Genomic DNA, 23,641 nt, shown 5'->3' with positions numbered 1-23,641 from the left:
ATGTTGTTGATCTTTTACATTTTATAAATGGGCTTATACTTGATACTAGACTATTACATGGGACCCTTAATATCATGTACGACACACTTATTTAGAGCATTCCATAAATTCTTCATCTTACCTCCATCGCTGGAAGGATAGATGTTAAACGCATGATCCTGCAGCCAGGATGTGACTGTGAGGTAGTCGCGTATAAATGTAGGAACGATACAGTGCAACACTGCAATGTTTCCTCTACTAGCAGTTGAACTACTCACATCAACTTCGTAGTCTTGTAGTACAACTGAAATCAAACCCCAATACAGTTTTAATCGTAACAGCATTTAAATTTAATTACTAAGTGGTGCATGTTTCATATAAAACACTTAAAACAGTAGTCTTAGTCTCTCCAAACTAACCGTTTACTTTAACATTTAAAATAAGAGGAAAATTAAACCGTAAAATTAAACCGTTACTAAACAAACCTTGCACTATCGACTAATACATGTATCTAATTTATTTTAGAATGGTATCGGTAAATACCATGTAACAGTTGGGGTTTTCTTGTAGAAAATTAGTCGTTGTATAAAGAAATATTTAGAATTTGTTATTGTATTGGGCTTATATGACGTACAGGGAAATTATCTGGGTTATCCCCATACTGCTGATCAATGCACAGTAGTAAACATTTTTAATACTATATATAGAGTAATTTTACAATGCAATGACTCCTCTTTCACTAGAAGGAGTCAGGAAATAGTAATTCAATTACGTAACATATGCTATGTTAAGAAATTACACTACTTAACATTCCTTATAATTATTTTATTTCTACGAATAAACACATTACGTACTGGCCCTCAACCGGACCTCACGGCTAACGATGCGTCCCTGCGAGTTGGTAGCCACACATCTATAGGAAGTTCTGTGTACATCTATACGAAATTCGGAATTAGAGAAGGGTGGAAATACGAGTGTGCCGTTCGGGAGCTGATAGCGTAGCCCGGACACGGTGGGCAGAGGGTTGCCATCCTCTTGTGTCCAGTGAATAGAGGGTTGAGGACTCCCTCGAGCAGCACACTCCAGTCGACCTCCAGAACTGTTGCCGAAGTCCACTCGGGCGGGAGGTTCGACTACGAATACCGGCCCTTGGCCATCCATTAGGCCCGTTATTTCAACTGAAACACAAACTTCTAGTTAAAATATGTGTATGCACTTGCCAAGAGTAATATTTCACACTGGACATAATATATGCATTTTTATTAGGATAAACTGAATGTAAGTGCCACGAAACTAAATTATACGAATTGTTAAATATCTATAGGTTTGCTTTTTTTACTAAAAAACCTATACCTTAATTGGTTTATGTTTGGTATACATCGAAAATTAGTTTTCCATTTCATTACCCTGGTATCAAAGAACTAGAACAATTTATACTGAAGGAAGATATTACTAAGATATAAGAGAATCCTCAAACATAATAAAATGTTGTAAATTATTCCTTAGGTTGTACACAAAGTAGGAGAATGGGAAATGGGTTTTTAATTTTAGAATAACAACTAATGGGTATATAGTAATCACTTTGTGTGTAGTATAAATCACTTTAAATTTGAAGTATACACACAGAATTCGCTTATACGACTCCACCAAAGTAATAAAGATTGATAATTACATTTGATTTATATCTTTAGCGACTTCCAAGCGGTGACTAGATAATGCCTCAAATATCCAAAATTAAATGCGCGAGTAAGGTTAGATTCTTGATTTAGAGCCCTGTTGCAATGAGAACGATACAAAGATAATTATAAGTTTGAAATTCCGTTAAAGTACGGTACCATATAAAACATGTAAATGCTGAATATTACATCGATAAAGTAGCGTTCCACCTGAAGAAAAATTATACTTTGTTCAAAAATAAATTTAAAAGTCAAAATATTAATTATAAGATAAGGAAGGGTTTTTATAACTCACTCGTATGTTTTCAGTTGGAGGATGAGAAAACGGTTACAGAATAACTTAAGAAGAAAACCGAACTACTTCAGAGGTTTGATCTTTTATTTATTAGGATCTTTTTTATCATATTTTTGGTTTACTGCACGTTAATAAATGTCTACTTAGTAAAATTTATAGTTATGAAGAGCCCCCAGATTCATCAGCACCGTATACAGTTAAAGGTTCTAATACATTGTACATGCTTCATCAGGATCTAATTAAATCTATGAAACAAATATATTAGTACAACTATATCTGAGCATTTCCAAGAAATAGTCACTATTAAATAATCTGGCAACTTAATAAACTATCTCAGATATAATGTTTCGCAGCGAATTTTGATTTCCTGCTATGGTATTGTAAAGAGTTTATAGTCTGTGGTGTGAAACTTGTGTATGGTTTAGGTTATTTTACTGTTGGTTAACCTGGGTGTAAGACGACGTAATAGGTAGCTTTTAAATATATATAATGTACAAAAAATAAATTTATCAGTGTTGTATGTCATCAGTAATTATATTACATATTTGAATTTATTTTATATTGTAAGTATAATATATAGAGCCTAATTCAACTTTCGCAAGTACAGTATAATTTTAAAATATCAATATTTCTGTTGATATACTCACAAATCCAACCTAGTGTTTATTAAAAACTTCAACAATAGGCGATTTGGATTTATTAAACACTCAATCATAAACAATAGTCAAATAGATTATTAATTAATGGATAGTAACAGTTTGTTTCATAAACTAAACACACGACCTATTCAAGTAGATTTGTGATTAATTGAGTATAATAACCAGAAGTGTTCACCATGGTCTGTTAATTGAATACCGGCAGCAGTAGCGGTATGAAGCAGTGACGTATTGTACGCCTCATATTGAGTATGTCGAGTTTATAGTTACACGGTCGAAAACACATTTTACAAATTACAGTTTATTGTTGGATATTATAATAGATTAAAGTTTATTATTAACAATGGATGATTTAATAGAATAACATGTTTTAGGACATTTACCATCGATAATGATAAAATCATTAATACACAGTGTGGGATACCTAAAAAATATAAATAAAAATTGGGACTCACAAAAGAAAGTTGGTTTTCAATAAACTGTGTGGTTTGAGCACTTTTTCAAATGCAAATGAGACTAAACAAACAAATGATTTGAACACCCAATATACCGTTAAATATAAAAAAATAACTATTTTCGTAATTAGAGTGATTTTAATATTTACAGTAAGTGACATACCATTATAGATTTTATCCATAAGTCAACTTTCCAACAAATATTCAAAGCTAAAAAATCATTATTTACTTACACTACGAACTAATTAAAGCATTTATAAGGTTCAATACAAGTTTTATATATCTTATGGCTAGGAAAGAAAGTTCCTGCAAACTTTATTCGCCCCAAAATTGAAAGACATCCTCCTTATAAAAGAATATTATAAATATTTTATAAAGATCTACATTTACTGTTTACAGCTCTAACCAAAGGATAGCAAAACATACATGGTTTTAGAGACGTCAAATAACACTACTCCATTATACATTGCAAAACAGTGGGCTGAGAGTCTCAAGGTTCAAATAAAAAATATATAAAACTAAAATTGAATATTCATTTTCATAAACACATAAAATGTCTACTTTTATGGTTACTAGGAGATTAATACCAAACCGTATAACTTATATCCCTCGCAAAATTCCTTTTATTAGTTGAAATAAATTATGAAAATTGTAATTTTAAAATTCTGAATGATTTCTTTAATTTTATTTTAGAATGTTGCAAATTTAATATTTTTGGAACTCAAAAAATAGCGAGTTGATTTTGGAAAAGTATCATTTCGGAAAATATTATACTACCGTATATACATAGTTTGGGGATTAGAATACCTCTCCGCCACCACGATTATGGGCACATGTAACCAAATTGTATGATTTGCTGTTTGATTTAAACATACAAAGTTTATGCGATGATTTAATATGTATCAATAGCAAAAATTGGCTCATTTTCAACAAATTTATTGTTTTAACGTATATAAATCCAGTTTGTCCCTCCATTATACCTTCAATCCGTGGCATTACTATTTTAAATGTCCCTTTTCAAAAAAATAATGACATTGACATAGTAGGTTTTAACTAAAAATCTAAATTAACACCATTTTAATAAAATACTTGTGAGTTATATGTATTAAGTTAACTGAAACGCAAACCCCATCCGGAAAAAACAATAAAATGTGTATAAGATGAATAATCCTACTTTAAAAAAAATCAATCTATATTTAAATGTTTTTCTTTTTGAGTGTCGTACATGATTTTGTAATTATGAAATACCTTATAATTTACTGTCATACTTCTCCTCCTATGAATTCAAATATTATAATTACCTAGAAGAAACCCCTCATAGTTCTAATCGTTATATATATTTATTTAAATAGAATCGGGTTTAATTTGTGTATAGCACGATCTATGATACATAGATACATTGATATTCAATCTCACTATTCATCTTATGTACCGCTTTATTGATGACATAATTGTATGATAATATGGTATAAGAGGAAGTGAACAGACACTTAATATGTCTAATTAATTACGTTTTGCGAAGAAGTTGGCTTATATTTATATATTTTTCGTATAAATAACAAATAGATAAAACTATTTTTTAATTGACAGAGCATTAGGCACATTAAATATAAATCTAATGTCTAGATATGTCTTAGTCGAAAACCCTGAACATTCCTGGATAGTAATATTACAAAAATATGCCAGAGGAAAGTATAGGAAGCATACCATGGAAAACAGGAAATACCATTTTGTTCATGCATGGTAACTACAACAAGAGCGTTTACTCGCCGATTAATACGAAGCAATAATGGCTTAATACCAGAGGAAAGCAGCTGATGTTTACAACGTCTGCGTGATTATACTAGAGACTAATACGTGCTTCATAGAAACGTGTTTACATAAACATGTTACATTAGTTTTTCCTCTAGTAATGTCCAACAAATTACATCAAGTTCGAGTTACGTATTTTAAATTAATTATAACTTGGCTACTTATTGTGGTATTCGATATCAGTATTTCAATTATATTATTATATAAAAAAATAAATGCACGTTTTATTCGTACGCACTAGCTATATTTAGTTAAAATTTAAACCTAAGACATTTAGTAAATTAACTAATGAGTTCATAAGGGCCAATGAAATATATTTGTCGGTTTCTCCTCTCTTTTATTTCCTTAACAAATGGTTTGAGAATATGTTAAATACTTCATTACAACCAAAGATATATGTACTATTGAATACCGCATTTCCCAAGAGAGTTAGTTACTCATTCGTCCATTGGTGTACATCCAAAGCTATTGCGGTTGTTACAAATGGAGTTGTGAGAGGAGTTGGGAATAACAAATTGGGTTTAAGTGATTAGTTCATTGGTCATAACTCAATATATTTTTACAATACAGTATTTAACCACATGGAGTTTATACAAGCAGATTTGTAGATCGGTAATACAATGGAGATTCAGTATTGGTTTCTATTGTGACAGGTTTACTAGATGATTGCAGATATTAAGCCAATATTAGAATTGTAAATAAATACTATCCCAAAGAAATATTTAATAAAACTTACTAAGATAATGCGATAAGTGCATATAATAAATAAATGGTAATAATGGACAATCCAAGGGTATTTTATAAAGTACCTGAATGAAGCAGAGAGGTAACAAAACATAGCCTGGGTAGTAGCTGCACAAGGAAGTGTCTGGACATCTGCAAACAATGACATATGTAAGAAAAATATTAAAAAAACGAATAAATATAGTTTAACAATAATTATGTTATTTCTTTCATTAGTATTTAAATTTAAAATGTAGTACTTACTGTTGATGCTTTAAAACTGCTCAAATTATTTCAATTTTGATTTCAAGATAGTATAAAAATAATAACAGTTATAGACGTTTATGAAAACTTACTTCTATACAGAATTATACAAACCCTAAGTAGTTTTTAAATTTCATAAAACTATTTACCCATGATTATGACTTTCGTAGGAAAATATCAAATGATGTGAATTTTTCCTATAGGATATGAAAGGTATAAATAACAAACTATTGTTAAGTATCAATTGTATTTAATAAATTTTTTTCAGTATCAGAGGTGTTATTATGTAATGTTAAAACGGTTTAAAGTTAGGTTTAACAAACTTCATTAATCCACCAGTTTTAGGTAAATATTGAAAAACTATATTTTAATGAAATTGGCATGTTAGCATTTAAAGAAACGAAAACATATAGGATTACATTTTATTACACATATAGGTTTAAGGAATAAAGTCTTACACAAAGTACAAACAGGAACTGAAAATATTGACAGGTTACTTCTGTGGGTTTAGGGAGAAAAAAGTATGAAATTAAGTAATTCCATTTTTTTTTTTTTAATAAATTGATTACTTGATACTTTATACAGCAAAATGGAACGTTGATAATTAATCTTTTAAAAGAAAACTTTAAGTTAATATATGTTTAATTTTCACGAGGCTGTCATTGACCAAACATTTAGAGGAATCTTTTAATCCTAAAAGACAAATTAGATGTACATTAGATCAAGAGCGGTTATAAAACTGCCTTTCTAATAAACCCTTTTGGCGTAAAGTCAAAATGGTAAAATAATTGTATTTATAAAGTGTGTTACGGAGTTGTATGTAATATTTTTGCTTACTTTGTACTGAGTTAACACAAATCTACTAGTCGAGGTTAACAATTCCAGAAATTCTTGTGATAATAAGTCAAGAGTTTCTGTCACTGTTTAAATATTATTGGTTTTCATGCTTAAATAACTTATCTATTCTTTTTCAGATATAAGTACTGTTTTACATAGTATAAGTTCAACTGGAATACAGTATTGAATTTCATCACTCAGATATATAACGCAATTAGCGATTTCATTAAGGGTTATTACTAAGAAGTATAAAATACAGTAATCATAACGCCAGAATATAAAAGAAGAATAAATGATAAATACTTTAGCAACACATTTACGTTTACTGATTTTGGCCTATGAAATTATTAAAACATTTACATAAATCCTTATCCTTGAAAGGGAATCTCGAAGATGATTTTTTTGTAAAAACCATCCTACTAAATATACCTCTACAATAATTTAATTTTAAAGTTAACATTTTATGTACAAAAGTCTGTAGAAAATGCTTTGAGTTTGTAAATTTTACGTTTAATATATAACACTAGAGTTTTGTTTTTAAGTACTTGAGAATGGAATGTGGGGCATTTCGATTTGGAATACCAAGTTACAGCTTTAAGTAAATATTTACACAATATTCTACCTGGTAGACATGGTAACCAAACAATTCATATCAAACTACTATGTCAAAGTGTACAGCTGCATAATAATATATATGTAGATGCTGATTGCCACGGAATGCTACTAAAGATGAAAACATAACTTGCTGATAATATAAATAAAGTAATACCTTTGTTTAATTTGTTTGAAGATATACATTTTAAAGTTATGTGCTATTATTGACATGTTTTCGGGTGTATATTAAAATTTACGTGACATTAACTATTTAGGTACTGTTGTACAGTAATAATATATTGGAATTTCATGTAAATCAATATGTAACATAATATAACTTCCATTGTAATTAAAAAAAGAACCAACTACGGAGTTTGGATCAGATAATTTGTCATTGGAAGAAAAGTCAATGGATGTCGGTATAAAGGAGACGGATAAGGCCAGTTTGTAAAGTACAGTTGCTCTTCGAGCTGTACATCAAAGTCACTTCTGCGAGTTAGCCTGACGAGGGGGTTGGGGTGGTGGAGGTGGGTGGAAGGAAGGTAGGGTGGGGGCGAGGAAGAGTGATGACGAGGGGGGAGGGGTAAGGGAGCCACTTCAGCTAACGACGCTCAGCCTAATGAGCTGACACTGGCTTATAACTTCATCAACCTAACTTTTTTTATTTTGACATTTCTTCGCTACAATATAAACATACTTTCCATCTCTTCTTCGTACAGTACTCTACAAAAAATTTTATTTTTTATTTTAGTCTGTTTAAACCAGTTGTCTGTTTTTGTACTAACATTTAAAAAGGCTACTAAAACTAGTGCCGCTGTCTTAGCACCGCTCTTTGATCTACTTGGAACTGACTCCCCCCTCAGCTGTTCCTCCTGAAATATACCCACAAGGGGCATTATTCCGGCAGTGCAAATATACAAATCTTGCACTATATTCCAGGGGGTAAGAAATGACATTTCATGGATATGGGCATGTTCTGGAATTTTTCGCCCTAGGGAAAGTAGTACTAGTGCTGTACCTTTACAAGACTTGAATAACGCATCAAGGGGCAATGCACAGTTTACCATGAACTTACCCTAGACCATCAATGTCTCTACACAACCCTTGGTTATAGATCCTCAGAAGGATCTATAATCAAGGACGCAACTAACAGTCAAACGAGCTTTTATTTTAATGAATAAGGTGAGTATAGTGAAATAATATCCTCTGTACCAAATAGCAGTAAGCTTTTTGTATTGCTTGATGAATTACTAATCCAAAAGCAAAAAACCGCTCTGGTGCGAACAATGTTATGATTTTTGAGGAAGTCATTTTTCAATATATTCTATATCAATAAGTTATATAATTCGACATAGTTGGATACACTCAGCATAGTCAATTTAAAGCATCGACATTTTTTGTAAAACTATTTTTTATAATTTAACTATTAAACTTTTTATATTTTGATTTCCCATTTGAAATCTGTATATACTTCAGATATTAAAATAAAATAAAAAGTTCTAATATTACCTATTATGACATAATATGTTAGAAAAATAATAAGGGAACATATTTGAATTATATAACCATGCAAAATGTTTGATTGGAACCGTTCCCAACAGATGACATCCTTTCCTATCTAAATTATACTCTTTGAAGAAAACAATGCCTCACAAAATTCATATATATATGACAACTGAAAATGCAAAACTAAGTGATATAAAGACAAACACATTTGAGTAAATCTTATTAATTTTGTTACCATATAATATATTATTTACATGTGTTTCCTACTGATATAATAAAATATTTTTAATCATTAATATATGAAACATTCCATTTAATAAACAATTAATCATGTTTTAAAACAGAAACATAAGGTTCACTGGGTGTTTTATTAAGTGCTTTACTGTTATTTATAACAAATTCTACACTATTATTATACGTTATTACCTGGAGTTTATAGAAAATTAAACTATCTGTATTTTTTATCAAATTAAAATTACAGTTTTAAAGAAACCTATAACATGAATTTCTAATTCTCGGGCTCTCGCTTCTTCGACATACGGGAGCGTTGGCTGGCGAATTCCGCGGTAATAGTTCCCGTTCCCCAGAACCTTTTGACAAACGAAGAAGCTTTCACCTCTTATCCAGAACTTACAGGATAAAAGATGTTTCCATCCTCAAACAGCTACAAGGCATCGCCCTGCTTCGGGGATTTGGTTTAAGCGGAAGCTGTCATCAGTAAATACGGCTACATGTTTCAAGTAATATTTGTACAAATTTCTATGAAAGCCCATGCGTTCATAGTTCTTTAAGTACTGAAAGAAAAAAGATTTCTCAACCAAAGAATCTCGCCCATTTGCTCCACAATGGTTTATTAAAACTGACCAAGTAAATAATACCAATTTATGTCAATTCCGATGCATTTAAATAACGTCCATGGTAGTCACATGGAAATAATTACATTCCGGAACTATGAATATTTTACATTTAGTTAACAACGATCCAATATAATATCCATGCCAACATTAGTCCAATTACAAAAAGTTTACCTGTCCCTTTGGGATAAAGGACATTGTAAAGCTTTTAGAAGTTAAAATTTATAGGATTTTCATGTCAATATGTTTTAATACCCATGGCTTTTAAGACATACAGGGATGCTACTAAGATATGGTTTCGTCCAAGAAGTTTAGAAGGATTATACAAATTTTGTATGAAGCCAATACATTCATATGTAGTGTGGTGTGGATATGCTATAATGATAGTTGGGCGCTAAAAAACTAACTGTTTTGGGTAAAACGTATCCCTATAGTATCCATCTTAACATTGCCTTAAATCCAGGGATCCCTAAAACCGTGTAGAGTATTGTGTGGGGAAAATGTTTGGGCCGCAAGGCTTCTCTCCTTTGAACCAAAGATCCCACAAACTACCATCTGTTAATATTTGCTCCAATATCGTCAAAAACTTTGAATCACTGACGTAATATTGAAAATAAATAGAATTTTTTGTATATATTAAATCGAATTAATTATCAAAAAATACATAGCATTTATATTGTAGAGCACATGTATATCATTAAACTCTGTATTTGATACAGGAATTATTGCAGCTAATAATATTGAATTATCTTGCTATCGTACCTGTTTCTATAGTATATGGGAGTCATAAACGTTATGATTATGAGAATTTGTTATAAATATACTATAAAGGTATATTTAAGCCAATATCAGTTATGACTAAAATGCCAGCTTTTCTCTTTTATAAATTCAGACAGCGTATACAATGTTTTTTCTATTCTGGCATAATATCATTTACAAACTCGCAAAGGGTAACGACACATGGCTGGATAAGGGAATACTGTCAGTACGTGGTCATGTCCAATGAATGGAACTACGTTCCCCGAAGGGCGCAATTCCATGGGGTGCAGTAACCGTGGCGTGCGTTTTCACAGCTGACATAACGCTTACCGCAGGATGTTATTCTGACAGTGTTAACTTACAGCACTCGAACTGTACCTCCCTCCGTGAATATCTCCCAGAGGATGTAGTTTCAGCCATTGGACGTGTTCGGTCTTCATATTACACCTCTTCAAATGTAATTTAAAAATTACGTTAAAGGTATCAAGGTATGGATTGATCAGAAGGTGTAAAGTAGATAACACCCATTTGTAAACCAAAGAAATTATAAAATACAAAACGTTTCATAAAAAAAAAACAAATTAGACACTTAGATCTAGATGAAGTGATCCAGGGGTGGACTAAAGTGAATACGTATTTAAAATGTATGTACAATTCTACAGTTGATAAAAATGCTGTAAAAAAATAGTTTATTTCTGATTATAATCCCTTAGGCGTGGTAAAGCCACTAACATGTAATATATCCTTAATGTATAGTTCTATTCATTTCCTGAATCATTAAAATCAGAATTAATGTTTAATTCTATAGGGATTCAAAAATACCATACACTAAATGTACATGTAATACCTACAATATGTTTTTATGTTTATATTTAGATAAAAGGCTCGCACACATTCTATGACGAATAAAAATAATATTTAATTGTATGTAAGCAGATAAGTTGTAATCAATAACATTTTTATGATTTTAACAATTTTGTGAAGGATACAATTTACTTTAAAATGGGAGTTCACCGGTGAGGTTTATAGAGAAATTGTTGCATACTTATAATTAGTCACGTGAAAGGGTTTAGCTTTATAGCATATAAGAGGAGTTAGCCGAGTTAGATATGATCAATCATTTTATATTGCTGTAAACACTAAATACCACGCTGTTAAATATGAAATAATGTTTCGTTTTAGATAAGAATTTAGAAGTGTGACAAAACAATAAACAATAAATGACACTCGCAGTCATTGTTGCATGTGTACGAAATGAAGAGAGAAGTGTTACACCGGAAGTAATTATAGATATTGTTAAATTGCAAACAAATTAATGAGTAAGTATGAAATATGGCAACGAACATTTTCAACCCATTGATTACTAAAAGGTCAGCAACGTTCATTAACCGATTGCATAAGCGATCAAAGGTCAACATGTTAGCATTTGTAGTGGTTAAAATAGGTATTCATAGCAAGACTAAAAACGTATTATTCCAATGCATATACAAAAAAAACATGGTTGAAAAATTGTTCTCATGTTGTTAGTAACTTCATCTTAATACTAATGGTATTTAAACTGTGACTAAATAATATATCTTATTAGAAATAAATACCAATAACGTCTTACATAGTTGTCTTAGGATAAAAGGGTTAGTTTTTATTTGGAAACAAGGGTGTTCATTGAAAGAAATACTGCATAGAAATAGAAGATCCTGAAATATATGACTTTAATATTGAAGCAAGTACGATATAATAATAATATCCATAAATTAATAACTAAATTAGTATCTAGGTTAGGATTTTTTTAAATCCCTTAGTGTTAATAGATGTTCATATGCCAAAAGACTATAAAATGAACTATTTATTTTTTATGCTCTGGTAACCAACACCTTACAACTTTTTTATAAGAGAGATATTATTTAACCAAATAAGATAATATATTTTATATGATAAGCTAATAAAATATCTTATATATATTTTAAACTTTCAAAACATCGGGCATATATTTTAAAATGTTGGGCCCAACATTATTGTTCAACATTCCCTGAACAATATTTAGTGTATTTTGCAATTCAGGACGTAGTATGAAGGGTTGCAATTCTTTCAAATACATTGTAACACGTTTTAAGTTTCTACAAAGTAGATTATATTGAATATCATTAGCATGTTTTACCACTGTTGATCTTATAACATCTTTCAAACTGTAAATAAATTTGAGAAAATAAAACACTTTTAATCTGTCCTAATCATCTGTAATGAATACTGCCTCTCCTCTTTCAACTGCCTGTTAAGTTCACTGCGAAATCTGCAGTCTTAGGCAAATGTGCATAGTAAAGCTAAAAATAATCAATCCTTCCCTCTATTTAAATTAAAACATGGGTTTTTATTATGAGGGTTTCAACCCGCAAAGAGGTATGTAATTGAAGGAATGTAATTAAAAAGTATTTGGTTTTAAATATTCATAACCTGAGTTACTCATATGCTTCAAACTTCACAATGCTAGTACAACAAAAAAAAAGCATAAATTGTGTCACGAGTGAGTACATAAATAATGTTGTAACGTTTTTTATTATAGCAATATACAATTTTACCTCGTACTAATTAGTCGGTAGCAGTTGACGTCATTGACACGTTTGCAGTCCACATCGATTATCAAAGATCATCACGTGGTGTGATAAGCCATCATCTGTAGCAGGGCAGGTGCTAAATCCGCACAAGAGGATTATTGCAGGATGTAAACAGTATTGGTGATGCCCGTTCTATTTCCGGACCCACAGTACGCGTCATTCGGTGTTCAATAAATATTTACTGTGGGCATGTAACATTGGCTAAATTATATATATATATATATATATATATATATATATGTGTGTGTGTGTGTGTGTGTGTGTGTGTGTGTGTGTGTGTGTGTGTGTGTGTGTGTGCGTGCGCGTGTGTTTGTGTCATACATAATATACATTTCATTCACATTTGTTTTAGTTTTTCTTATCCAATATAATATATGATTAAATTAAATAATATATTCTTAAGAAGATCATGTCAAAAGATGTCAGACCACTCTTATCCACACACTTAATTGGACTCAGCAATATTTAAATGAAGCTTGAAAACCACTAGTAAAATAAGAAAAAGCGATGAATAATGATATTAGTCTCAGAGGGTAAAATCTGCGAAACTAATCAACGAAACTAAAACAATATGTTCGAATTTCTTCTCGTTCTCTAAAATTATGTATTTTGTACAGCTGCCTGGTTTACTGTTGATACAATAATTTAATATACTGCAAAAATGGAACGTGTTTCTCCTTAAAATATTGTAGGAATCTATTTAGTAAGGACATATAACACGAGTTTTACATACTGCATAACCATAAACCTGAAATTTTAAGAAGAAGAGTAGCATTTGCACAGAAGACACAAAAAGTTATATAATATGAAGAATTTGGTATACGAAAGCAATATTTCTTGACATTTAATCTAAGCATTTAGAAGAATTAGGCCCAAAAAATTAATTAAGTCAAACTGAAAATATTGAGCACAATCCTATAACTGAAACAGTCACATTTATAGGTATGTGAAAGGAGTTGTAAAGAGCATACGCATGAATATTGTGTTGGCACATATTCTAAATGCATCTTGGCATTCAAATTGGTATTAACGGTATAATATCCATGAACTAATTACAAAGATATATACTTTGTGGTGTTACTCTTGTATTAATTAAGATATAATCATCGATATGAAAAGGTGTATTGCCGTAAATAAATTACAATCAGTGAAATTAAGATTTACAAATGCCCGTAAGTCATCTGTAGTCTTGTTAGGCCTTATTTGTTTTTAAACTTATTATTCTCTGAGTGAAGAAATTGAAAGTCTAAGTACATTTTTCTTGATAAACCAACATTGGTAATGGTTTTGGTGCGCCAAATTGGCTAATTATAAAATGTAATATTTTTAATAAACTGGAAAATAATTAACGCATTGATACAATTATTAATCATAACAAAAAGTAATAATGACAACATGTCAAATTTTATAATTCTAGTATCTTACTACTTCTACGATGAAATTCTTATAACAATGTAAATATCAAAGAGGTGATGCCCGTTGTCTTAGCAAACTCTTTGAAATTAGAAAAACGTTGCGCTTTATTCCTTGAATGTAAAGTAATAGTATATGTATTTAGAAAATGGGTCTGGAATCTCGATCAAGGATGTAAAGTTCGTTTCATGTGCGAGATCTACAATTTTATACTCTTTTAGGTGAACTTGCCATTATTACAATAGGAAAGGTGACTTTTTATATTTATAATAATGGCCTGACTCCACTTCACAACTCGAAACTCAAGAAAACCCTGCGGATGAGCATGATAATATAATATATTATTAGTAATCTAAAATAATACTTATTGTAACTAAAAAATAAGGCATAAAATGAAGTCATAACATATTTACATCTAGATTATTTTTCATAATTTATTCAGTTATGAAACTGTTTTCCAATTGTGTTATATTTATTTTCACCACTGTAAGAACATCTCGATCCTGATCTAGTTCAACCATGGTTAAATTTTAGACGTACATGACTCATTGCAGTTGGTTTTTAAAACAGTTGAGTAACTGAAGGTGAATTCATCGAATTCACAATGTGCATTGTACACAATAAAATAGATTGTGAATACTGACTGGCACACCAGATTTTACTTGCAATGAGTCTGAGTTAATCATAGACTTGTATATGGCTTCCCCCAATCAATTGTGCAAACATGTATAATATAGAAATATTTTGGTGATATTACACTTTACCAGAACTTATATTCGATACAGCCAATTTCGTTACCAACTTTACGCCTAATAAAGTAGCCTGGTATTTATTCTCAAATAAGAACTATTTTAAGGTCAAAAACCTTCCTCATGTAATAAACTATAATTTTTTACTTAAGTTACAAACTTCAGGAAACAATTTAAGAAACTGCCTCACAATCAAATAAAAATATTCTACAAAGCGGCAGGTTTAACTAATTTTAAGGATTTATACATTTAAGCTTGTGCAGTCGAAATTGGGTTTTGGAAACAAATTTTTATTAAATTTGTAGTCCCTTAACTTCTACACCTTAACTAAATACAGAAAGATTAGAAAATAATTTGTGTCACTGCATGGGTAACAAGCATACCAACCTAAATAAAAAGGTTGAAGATAAATATTTGAAAATTTTAAAGATTTTTTAAGAGATAGTTATATTTTTTAGGAGTGACATGTTTTTTTATTAACTTATTACTAGAAGGAAAAATATTTTTAAATTAATCATATTTGATCAGTATTACATTAAAACATCGATTTTATTTTAGCGTTATTATCCAAAAAGAAAAAGAAATTCTTCAATTTGTAATTCATGTATTTACTGTAAACATTTTAATTTTTATTTCCAGCCGTTTTTATTTGTGCCTGAGTACGGAGTTTATTTATAATTGATTAAATGTTTTACTTTAAACGCGTATATTTACTACATTAACAGCATTTATGTACGTTATTTCAAAGAGGTATGAATTTAACATAACAACAATATTTACCATATCCAAAATGAATTCCACCAATACAAACCAATAGATATCTCTCAATATGAATTCTGTATGATGTTTATTTACTGGAGATTCTAGATAGAGAGCGTTTGATGCAATGGTTGATGCGCTATTTAGAAAGCCAATCCCTTATGATGTTTGATAGTAGCCATTAAAGACGGGACTACCGCAATCGATCACGTCTGGAAGCACTACTCTTTAGGCTACGTATGATTGAAATAGGTTAGTAATTGAACTATATTTACTTTTATTTCTCCTTAAATGTTAAAAATGAATAGAGGAATCAATTTAAGAGAATTTGAGTAACATATATAATCGTAGTACAAAAAATGTACTACTATGTAGTAAATGTAGTAATAATAATTAAAGTGTTCTTATGCCATAAATATGAGTTTCTTTCATCATTGATAAATCATAAGAGTTTGCAATAAAATCCTAGTCTACAAGATTGAGTTTGGTGATATTTTGAACAATAATTCAATACCCGTATAAACTTCTCTACGAGATGATAAATTGTAATATATATATATTATATCAGGCCTACATGACTCAAAGGGGTGATAAATAATCCAACCTCTCAAAAATATCAAGCAGATGAGTGAATTTATTCACTCAACATGGCTTTATTAGAAAGATTATTGCATTTAGATTATTAGAAAGATAAATATTATTTAAACTCGAATTTGATTTCACGTGCAGCACAGCTTTTCAAAGATCGTAACGAGTTGATTGAGTACGCTATATTAGTAGAAATAACTCAATAACATATACCATAGCAAAGCTCTTTAAAATATTTTAATTTGTGAGCAATCCATATTAGAGGGATTCCATCAAAGAAACTTCTTCAGGAGTCGTTTTACAGGTAGTTAAACCGTGCCTTTGCTTGTGATGTGTTAGAGCAAGATATTGTATAATATGTATGAAAATTATAAACTTGAAAGGGGTTTGTTTGATTTTGTCGTAAAACTAACATAAATGTATTATATAATTAGTAAACCTGATCCTTATTTATCCATAATGGTTAGTCTTTATTAAATTATTGAACACAGTGTAGATGTATGTCAAGTTTGTTGTATTCAGCAAAACTGTAGTAATTGATGCATTCTATCGTTACAAAATATATGATCTTGTCTTCATGTTGTCGGTTATTAAGCGCATGTAAAAGGTTCAACAACCTGGAGAGTCCAGATGTGGTATGTTAATAAAACAAATAGTATTTCAATTAATTTAATGTGTTAAATATTAATTTTAAAATAAAGTCAAAACACAATTTAACTGAGATAGAGCTGTATATTTCCAGTCCGTTTGTGTTTTATCACTACATCCGTGAACGTAATCTAATACTCTGTGAAGTATCGGCCGAGGCCGGAAGGAACTCAGAGTTGCCTTTGCATGTAAACCCGACTCCTAAGGTGATTTCGCTTCCAGTCATCTTGGTGCTCAATTTCTCTATTTCTTAGTCATAGAGACTAAAACATAAACTTTTCTGCATACACTTTTAATAAAATGTAATAAAATAAAACATTAGAGGCAAACAAAAATTATAATAATCTTAACTTTCCTGTTTGATTTTTTTTGCGTTCAAGATCTTGTTAATTTTAAACCCATCCTGACATTAACGTTATGTCTTGCTTATATATATATTATATATATATATATATATATATATATATATATATATATATATATATATTGGTTAACTTATATTTGTACAGACAAAGATTTGCCTGTATGCTGTTGTCTAGTTTTGTTTGGAATTGAGATGGCTTTGTAGAGGTTAGCAATCATACCCAGAAAGAAAAAAAACTAACGTTCTCAATTCACTGGAATTGCTCAGATAAATACGCGTTTGAAACAATGACGTACTGAAGCTTATTTATTAAAAAGTCACGATTTTTTCTATACAGAATTGAATTTCTTATCTAATTAATGATATCGTTAAAAGTGTACATGTTAGTGCTTTTGTTTTGAGCAATAGTAGTTTTATATTTCTACTGAAATCAATACAACAAATAACATTTTAAATAAAAAATCTTCGCATCCTTGTGAATTGCTATCTTAATGTCTCTTTATTTAACAAAATGTATTATTCAGTTTGCAAGTATTAGTGCAAAAGATATCAGAATATAGACCATTCAAAAATTAGTTGTATGAAATATTCTTTGCACACACATTCTAAGATGATTATTTTTAAAAATGTATGTAAAGTTAAACTCTATACAATTTCCCTTTATTTCTTAATCAAGTTACTTTAAAGTGAAGTATTTGAATTATTTTTTAAAGACAGATATGAATCCTTAATCCATTATTCACGTTAAATCAGTTCCTGTAATATTAGTTGCTATCATGAAACCACAGAAAAATTAATTATCAAAAATATTAACAGGAATGTAGTTAGTAAAGTATACATATTTATCACAATATAAACTTTGTTAATATTAAGTAATACAATTTAGTTGATTAACATTTTTAATTGTGAATGGGGGATGAGAGATTTAACACTAGAACTGTATATACTCCTATGATCATATAATTGCAGTTGGAACAGTAAGATTGCCAACAAAGAAAATAATTATTACTTTCTGAAATACTTAGGTGAGAGAGCTAAGATAAATGGAAAGAATTTATCACTCTCTTCTATTTGTACATTGTAACAAAAGGATAATAAAAGCCTTGATCTAACATCCACCAAAATGTACCCAGAATACCCGTAGACTTGTAATCACGCCAGAGAGGCTCCTTACTGGATCCTTCATTACTTGTGAGGCACAGGCGTATCCTTGACGGTGTCGTGTCCAGATATCATATAGAGGTGTATGCAACATAATCAAATTTGGTTTTTCCTATATATAAATACAGTTTTATGCAACACATTAAGTGTATACCTCAGTTCCTTCTACAGACATCCCCCCTCCACAAAGACAGGCAGAAGAGAAATTTTGTCAAACCCTGAGTGATAGGTTATGGTGAATATCAGCAATAAATCTTATTTGATGATAACTTAAGTAACACGTAATGACTGTAGTAGTTTATAAGTTCAACAAACCCGTGGAATGAAACCGTTTATACTAAATATGTGAATTATTAATTGATTAAAATTAGTCGTTTAAAGGGCCAATGTAAATAATCCATTCAGAAACCAAAATGTATGCTCACTAAGTAATTCATGCCAGCTTCTTTATATGAAACCATCAAATTGGACTGCACAATAGTAAGTTACACTTGTAAACTAATCTAAATGTAACGCCTACAGGGATTGCATGACTTAACACTGTTAATACTTCGTAGCCGAATAACTTAGGTACTGAATCGGACACTATTATATCGTATACGAAGGTATGAGGCAAAACATCATAACTAAAATATATTAAGCCAAATTTAGCCGCAGTCATGTATTAGACATTCCTATGCATGATTACGCAGATGATATTCGGAGTCATGCGACAATTTCTGACCATTGTTTTAAAACTTTGATACGCTGACTGAGGTAAACCCTTTGCGGTGGTATATGCAAGATAATATCGTAATACTGGTAGTATGTAAATTAGATTATATATATAGCTGTGATGAAGGTTAATTACATTAATATAGCTACTGAGATATTGTACAGTAAATTAACACTTTGACTGAGGTAGACGTCATATGGAGCTTTACATTATGCAGTATCATAACCTAGCATTTAGATCTCTTAGTTCAGAGCTAAAGTTAACGATGTTTATTGATAACATAAACAAATGAACAGGCAAATAAGGTAAATCGTATTTTTGTTCAGAGTCACAATGTTTCTGATATTAGCCTATTTACACTATAACTCTAACTAAGCATATTTAAATAACTGAATTAAATTAAATTTTAAGAACCGGGTTATGGCAGTGTACGAGAGTTATTTACTACTTAATTTGTAAACGTTTGAAACTGCTTTCTAAACATGGTATAGTATAAGTGGTATTAAACAGCGGTTACCGATATCCAAGAGTGAGAGATACATTTTTATTAAATTTGTATAAATGGCGATAGCCTAATTTATCATCAATACAGATTGTCGGATTACTGAAAAGCCCTCGCTTTGCAGAGGCTCGAACACAGATATCACTTGCTGGGAGAGAATGTTACCTTTTCACCAAAGAGCATTTAAGTTTTGTCCATAATTAATGTTTAATTTGGATTTTTCTGTCAAACGTGTGTTAGATGTGTGATCGAAATACCAAATACTGATTAAAGTCATGGAATATTTATTATAAGTACACTATATAGACTCTTATAGCCAAAATACAACCAAATTTTGATTAGTAATATATTAAAACCTGTATATTAAAATATACTTAAATACAAATTTACAGAGTGAAAACTCCATAATGTATACTTTTTACCTTACCTAGGAAAAATTACATGTCATTATCATTGGCTCTTATTGTGTTTCTGTAATTTCAGCTTGACTTCACCTTAAAAATCAGGGATTTTATCATGTTCACTAATCAAATATAAAAGAAATCTATAAGCGGTATACTTGAATAGTGAATGGTCTTAAAACATACACTTCTTAACTTTGTAGACGATACGCCGCCAATACTCAGTCCAGTATATTCAGTTATATACATTTACACATATAACCAATAAGTGTAATCGTGACACGCCTCAATGTTAAGTAGGCCAGTCCTAGGAGTTGAAGAGTATTGCAATATTAGCCATATGTAAATTATTTTTTCATAGACTATTTGATCATACAATATACGTGTTTATTGGAAAATCAACAATCTCAGTCCTAATTCTTAGTAATAATCCGAATCGTAATTTTGAGTTATAACCTTTGCAAGTGAAAAATTAGGTTTAAGCGTTCAGTTGACAGTTTACTGTTTTCTATTTTATCAGGTACTTGACTGTTACTCTTGCTGTGGTAATATTATAATTATGATGTAGTGATTATTAATAAGGGGTTGGAACTGAGTAAACGATAATGACAACATATTTTAGCATTTTTGTGGCCACAGAAATAATCATGAAATGAAAAATTCTTTATTTATACCGGCAAAGTTATAGGGCCGCATGGCACTTTCTTAGACGTAACCTACTCTTACACTTTACCAATTCATTAGATATGAATTGGTTAAAACATCTATAATTTCATAGTTGGTCTCTTCAAAAGGAAATCGTACGAGAAAATAATGTTAGAATTAGGCCACAATTTTTTGAAAAGCAGATAAAATGTAAATTAACTGTGCTAGCATATGACCTTGAAATTAACATTTAAAAGTAGATGACATAAAATAAGATTGTTAACTTCAGTAGTTACTTGAAAAACTGCTTGAAATTCAAATTAGTTTATAATTTTATATTGAGTAAAATATACTCAATATAAAATAGAATTAAATTTTGATACAAATATGGTGTTTATATAAGTATCTATATACTTTTTTACCTTAAACTAAATAGTTATTGTAATATACATTATTGTTTGTGTTGTTTAATCAAAATGATTTTAAGAGAATGGGATGGAATTTTATGTTTGGTTTTATTCATACACTAGGTTTTGCATATGGTGCTAATGAACTAATTGATATCGCGTTGAGCATCTGTCTGTAGCTGCGTGCTTAATTAATGAAACAATTGCTTTGTCTGATGCAGGCAATGTTCAACTGATCCTCACAGTGTGTTTCAGTTAATGTTATTTATTCGTAGATTTCAATCATTGCGTTTCAGGAATGAACTTCATTACTAATTTATAAATCTAAAGATTTTGTAAATTACACATGTTTTAGGGGTGAATTAAAAATAAATAACTATATTAATGAAAAAACTATATATATATTATATATTATTATTATTATATATATTATGATATTTTATATATATATATATATATATATATATATATATATATATATATATATATATGATGCCGTCCGTTTTTTATGAATACATAAATACAGATATTGGACCAGCCACTCATGTTAAGGTAACATACACATTTGGTTTCAGGATTACACTCGTTATCCTATATAATAACATAAGCATCTATCTTATAAGGCGCTAAATGGTGCTAAATATGTAAGTATAATTCGAAAATATTTTACTTCTAAAAAGCAATTCGATTTTTATATGTAAAGTAAAAATATTCAGAGTAAGAATAAAAATATTGACATATACATTTTTTTATCAGTTTTAAAAAATGTATGAAAACAAATTCATTCCAACATATTTTATGATTTCATACTTATACCATATACTAATATGAGAATATAATCAACCTTACAAATGGAATCTTTTCAATATTCAAGATACAATTAATCAAAATGTACATCACGAACTGTTGTAATATCAAATTTTAAAGTTTTTTTCTCACCAATATTCCAATTTATTATAACAATTACAATTAGTTGTCCTACTCCTCTCCATTCCGTAAAATTTGTTTAAATATCCTTTATTTAAATATTCAGTTTTTTAATATTTATATTTTTAGAAATACTATTGATAATGCGTTCATATACACAAAATAGGATAATTGAACCCTGAATTACTTTGTTTATATTCCTTACACGATGTTTATGTTGTCTAATGGTTTCCTATCTAGTTTCACACAACTTAATGTTTTAACTAAGCAATCTTAAATGATAAAAACTTTAACTCGTAAAAGAGATAGCATATACATCTGTTATCAAGCAGACATTTCATCAAGTTTTGCAAACCTAGCGAAACTTTCTAACCTCTAACCATCTTCAACTGCAATAAAATAAAGGCGTTATTATTATCACTGAATTTACAACTAATATCAAACTTATGATGTTGGGTAATAGAAAAATATGGCAATACAATATTTCACTGACTGCATTACTTTAATGGCTTAATTGAGTTTCAATTAAATGACTCTTCAAAGATACATTCAATGTAACTGGAAACTTTTATTTTTATGAATAAGCAAAGTAGGCTTTAAAAGTTATTATTAAAATTAAAATAAAATGAATAAGCATAACATATATACAAAACTGATATCTCCCATATAAAAAAGTCGAGAAATTGAAACACCAACAAAACACAAAAATATTTCACCCCCATAAAGAAGTGATATCTATTTGAATAGTTTAACCTGATGAAAACAGCCGCCAACGTAAAATGATCAACTAACGATAAGAGTTTGTTGAACAGCACATGTTGAACGGACCATGCTAATAACATGACTAAGTATAAAGTAGCTATGGTTGGTAGGGTTGATTCTATGTGAATGTTGAGTTAAGCTCCAATTCACCTTTCTCTTAGGGCAGCGTCTGGGATCTGACCTGATGAGACAATGAGCATATAATACCTTCACGTATATTGCACTATATTTTGTGGTCTAGGTGTGTCTGATGTGGGATCGATGTAACGAGTTCATTTTGAGCTTCTTCGTCACCGATATTTTCGGATCTCTTCAGACAAATATGACTCCAGAGTTTAGGAGTCAAGTATGTAACAGCGTCAGATCCCAGACACTGCATTATGAGGGAGGTGAATGGAGATTCATTAAACATTCAGGTGACTAAGTGGTGTGATTTAAATTCAAAACAATAAAGAAAGCAGAGTAAAAACAAATTGAACTGATATAATATTTGTGCAATTCTTATAGAAAAACAAACTTCACAGAATATTCTCCATAAATCCCGGCTATATAATAAATATAACAAGTTTTGAATCTCCTTG

The 23,641-nt window shown here is 30.0% G+C and overlaps 1 protein-coding gene across 1 annotated transcript in view; it reads right to left on the bottom strand.

Moving 5' to 3' along the window:
• LOC124369480 (Down syndrome cell adhesion molecule-like protein Dscam2) overlaps positions 1-23,641 on the bottom strand; it is a 222,320-nt gene that overhangs the window by 69,600 nt on the left and 129,079 nt on the right. The window contains exons 4-6 of the mRNA XM_046827492.1: positions 5,683-5,749; positions 834-1,157; positions 122-283 (exon numbers count right to left, since the gene is read on the bottom strand). Coding sequence (XP_046683448.1) covers positions 122-283; positions 834-1,157; positions 5,683-5,749 — 553 coding nt within the window. The remainder of the gene's footprint in view (positions 1-121; positions 284-833; positions 1,158-5,682; positions 5,750-23,641) is intronic.

This window comes from Homalodisca vitripennis, chromosome X (assembly GCF_021130785.1).
Source record: "Homalodisca vitripennis isolate AUS2020 chromosome X, UT_GWSS_2.1, whole genome shotgun sequence".
Taxonomy (NCBI): Eukaryota; Metazoa; Arthropoda; class Insecta; order Hemiptera; family Cicadellidae; genus Homalodisca; species Homalodisca vitripennis.
The sequence above is the reverse complement of the archived record's forward strand: the minus strand, read 5'-3'. Positions and strand labels throughout refer to the sequence as shown.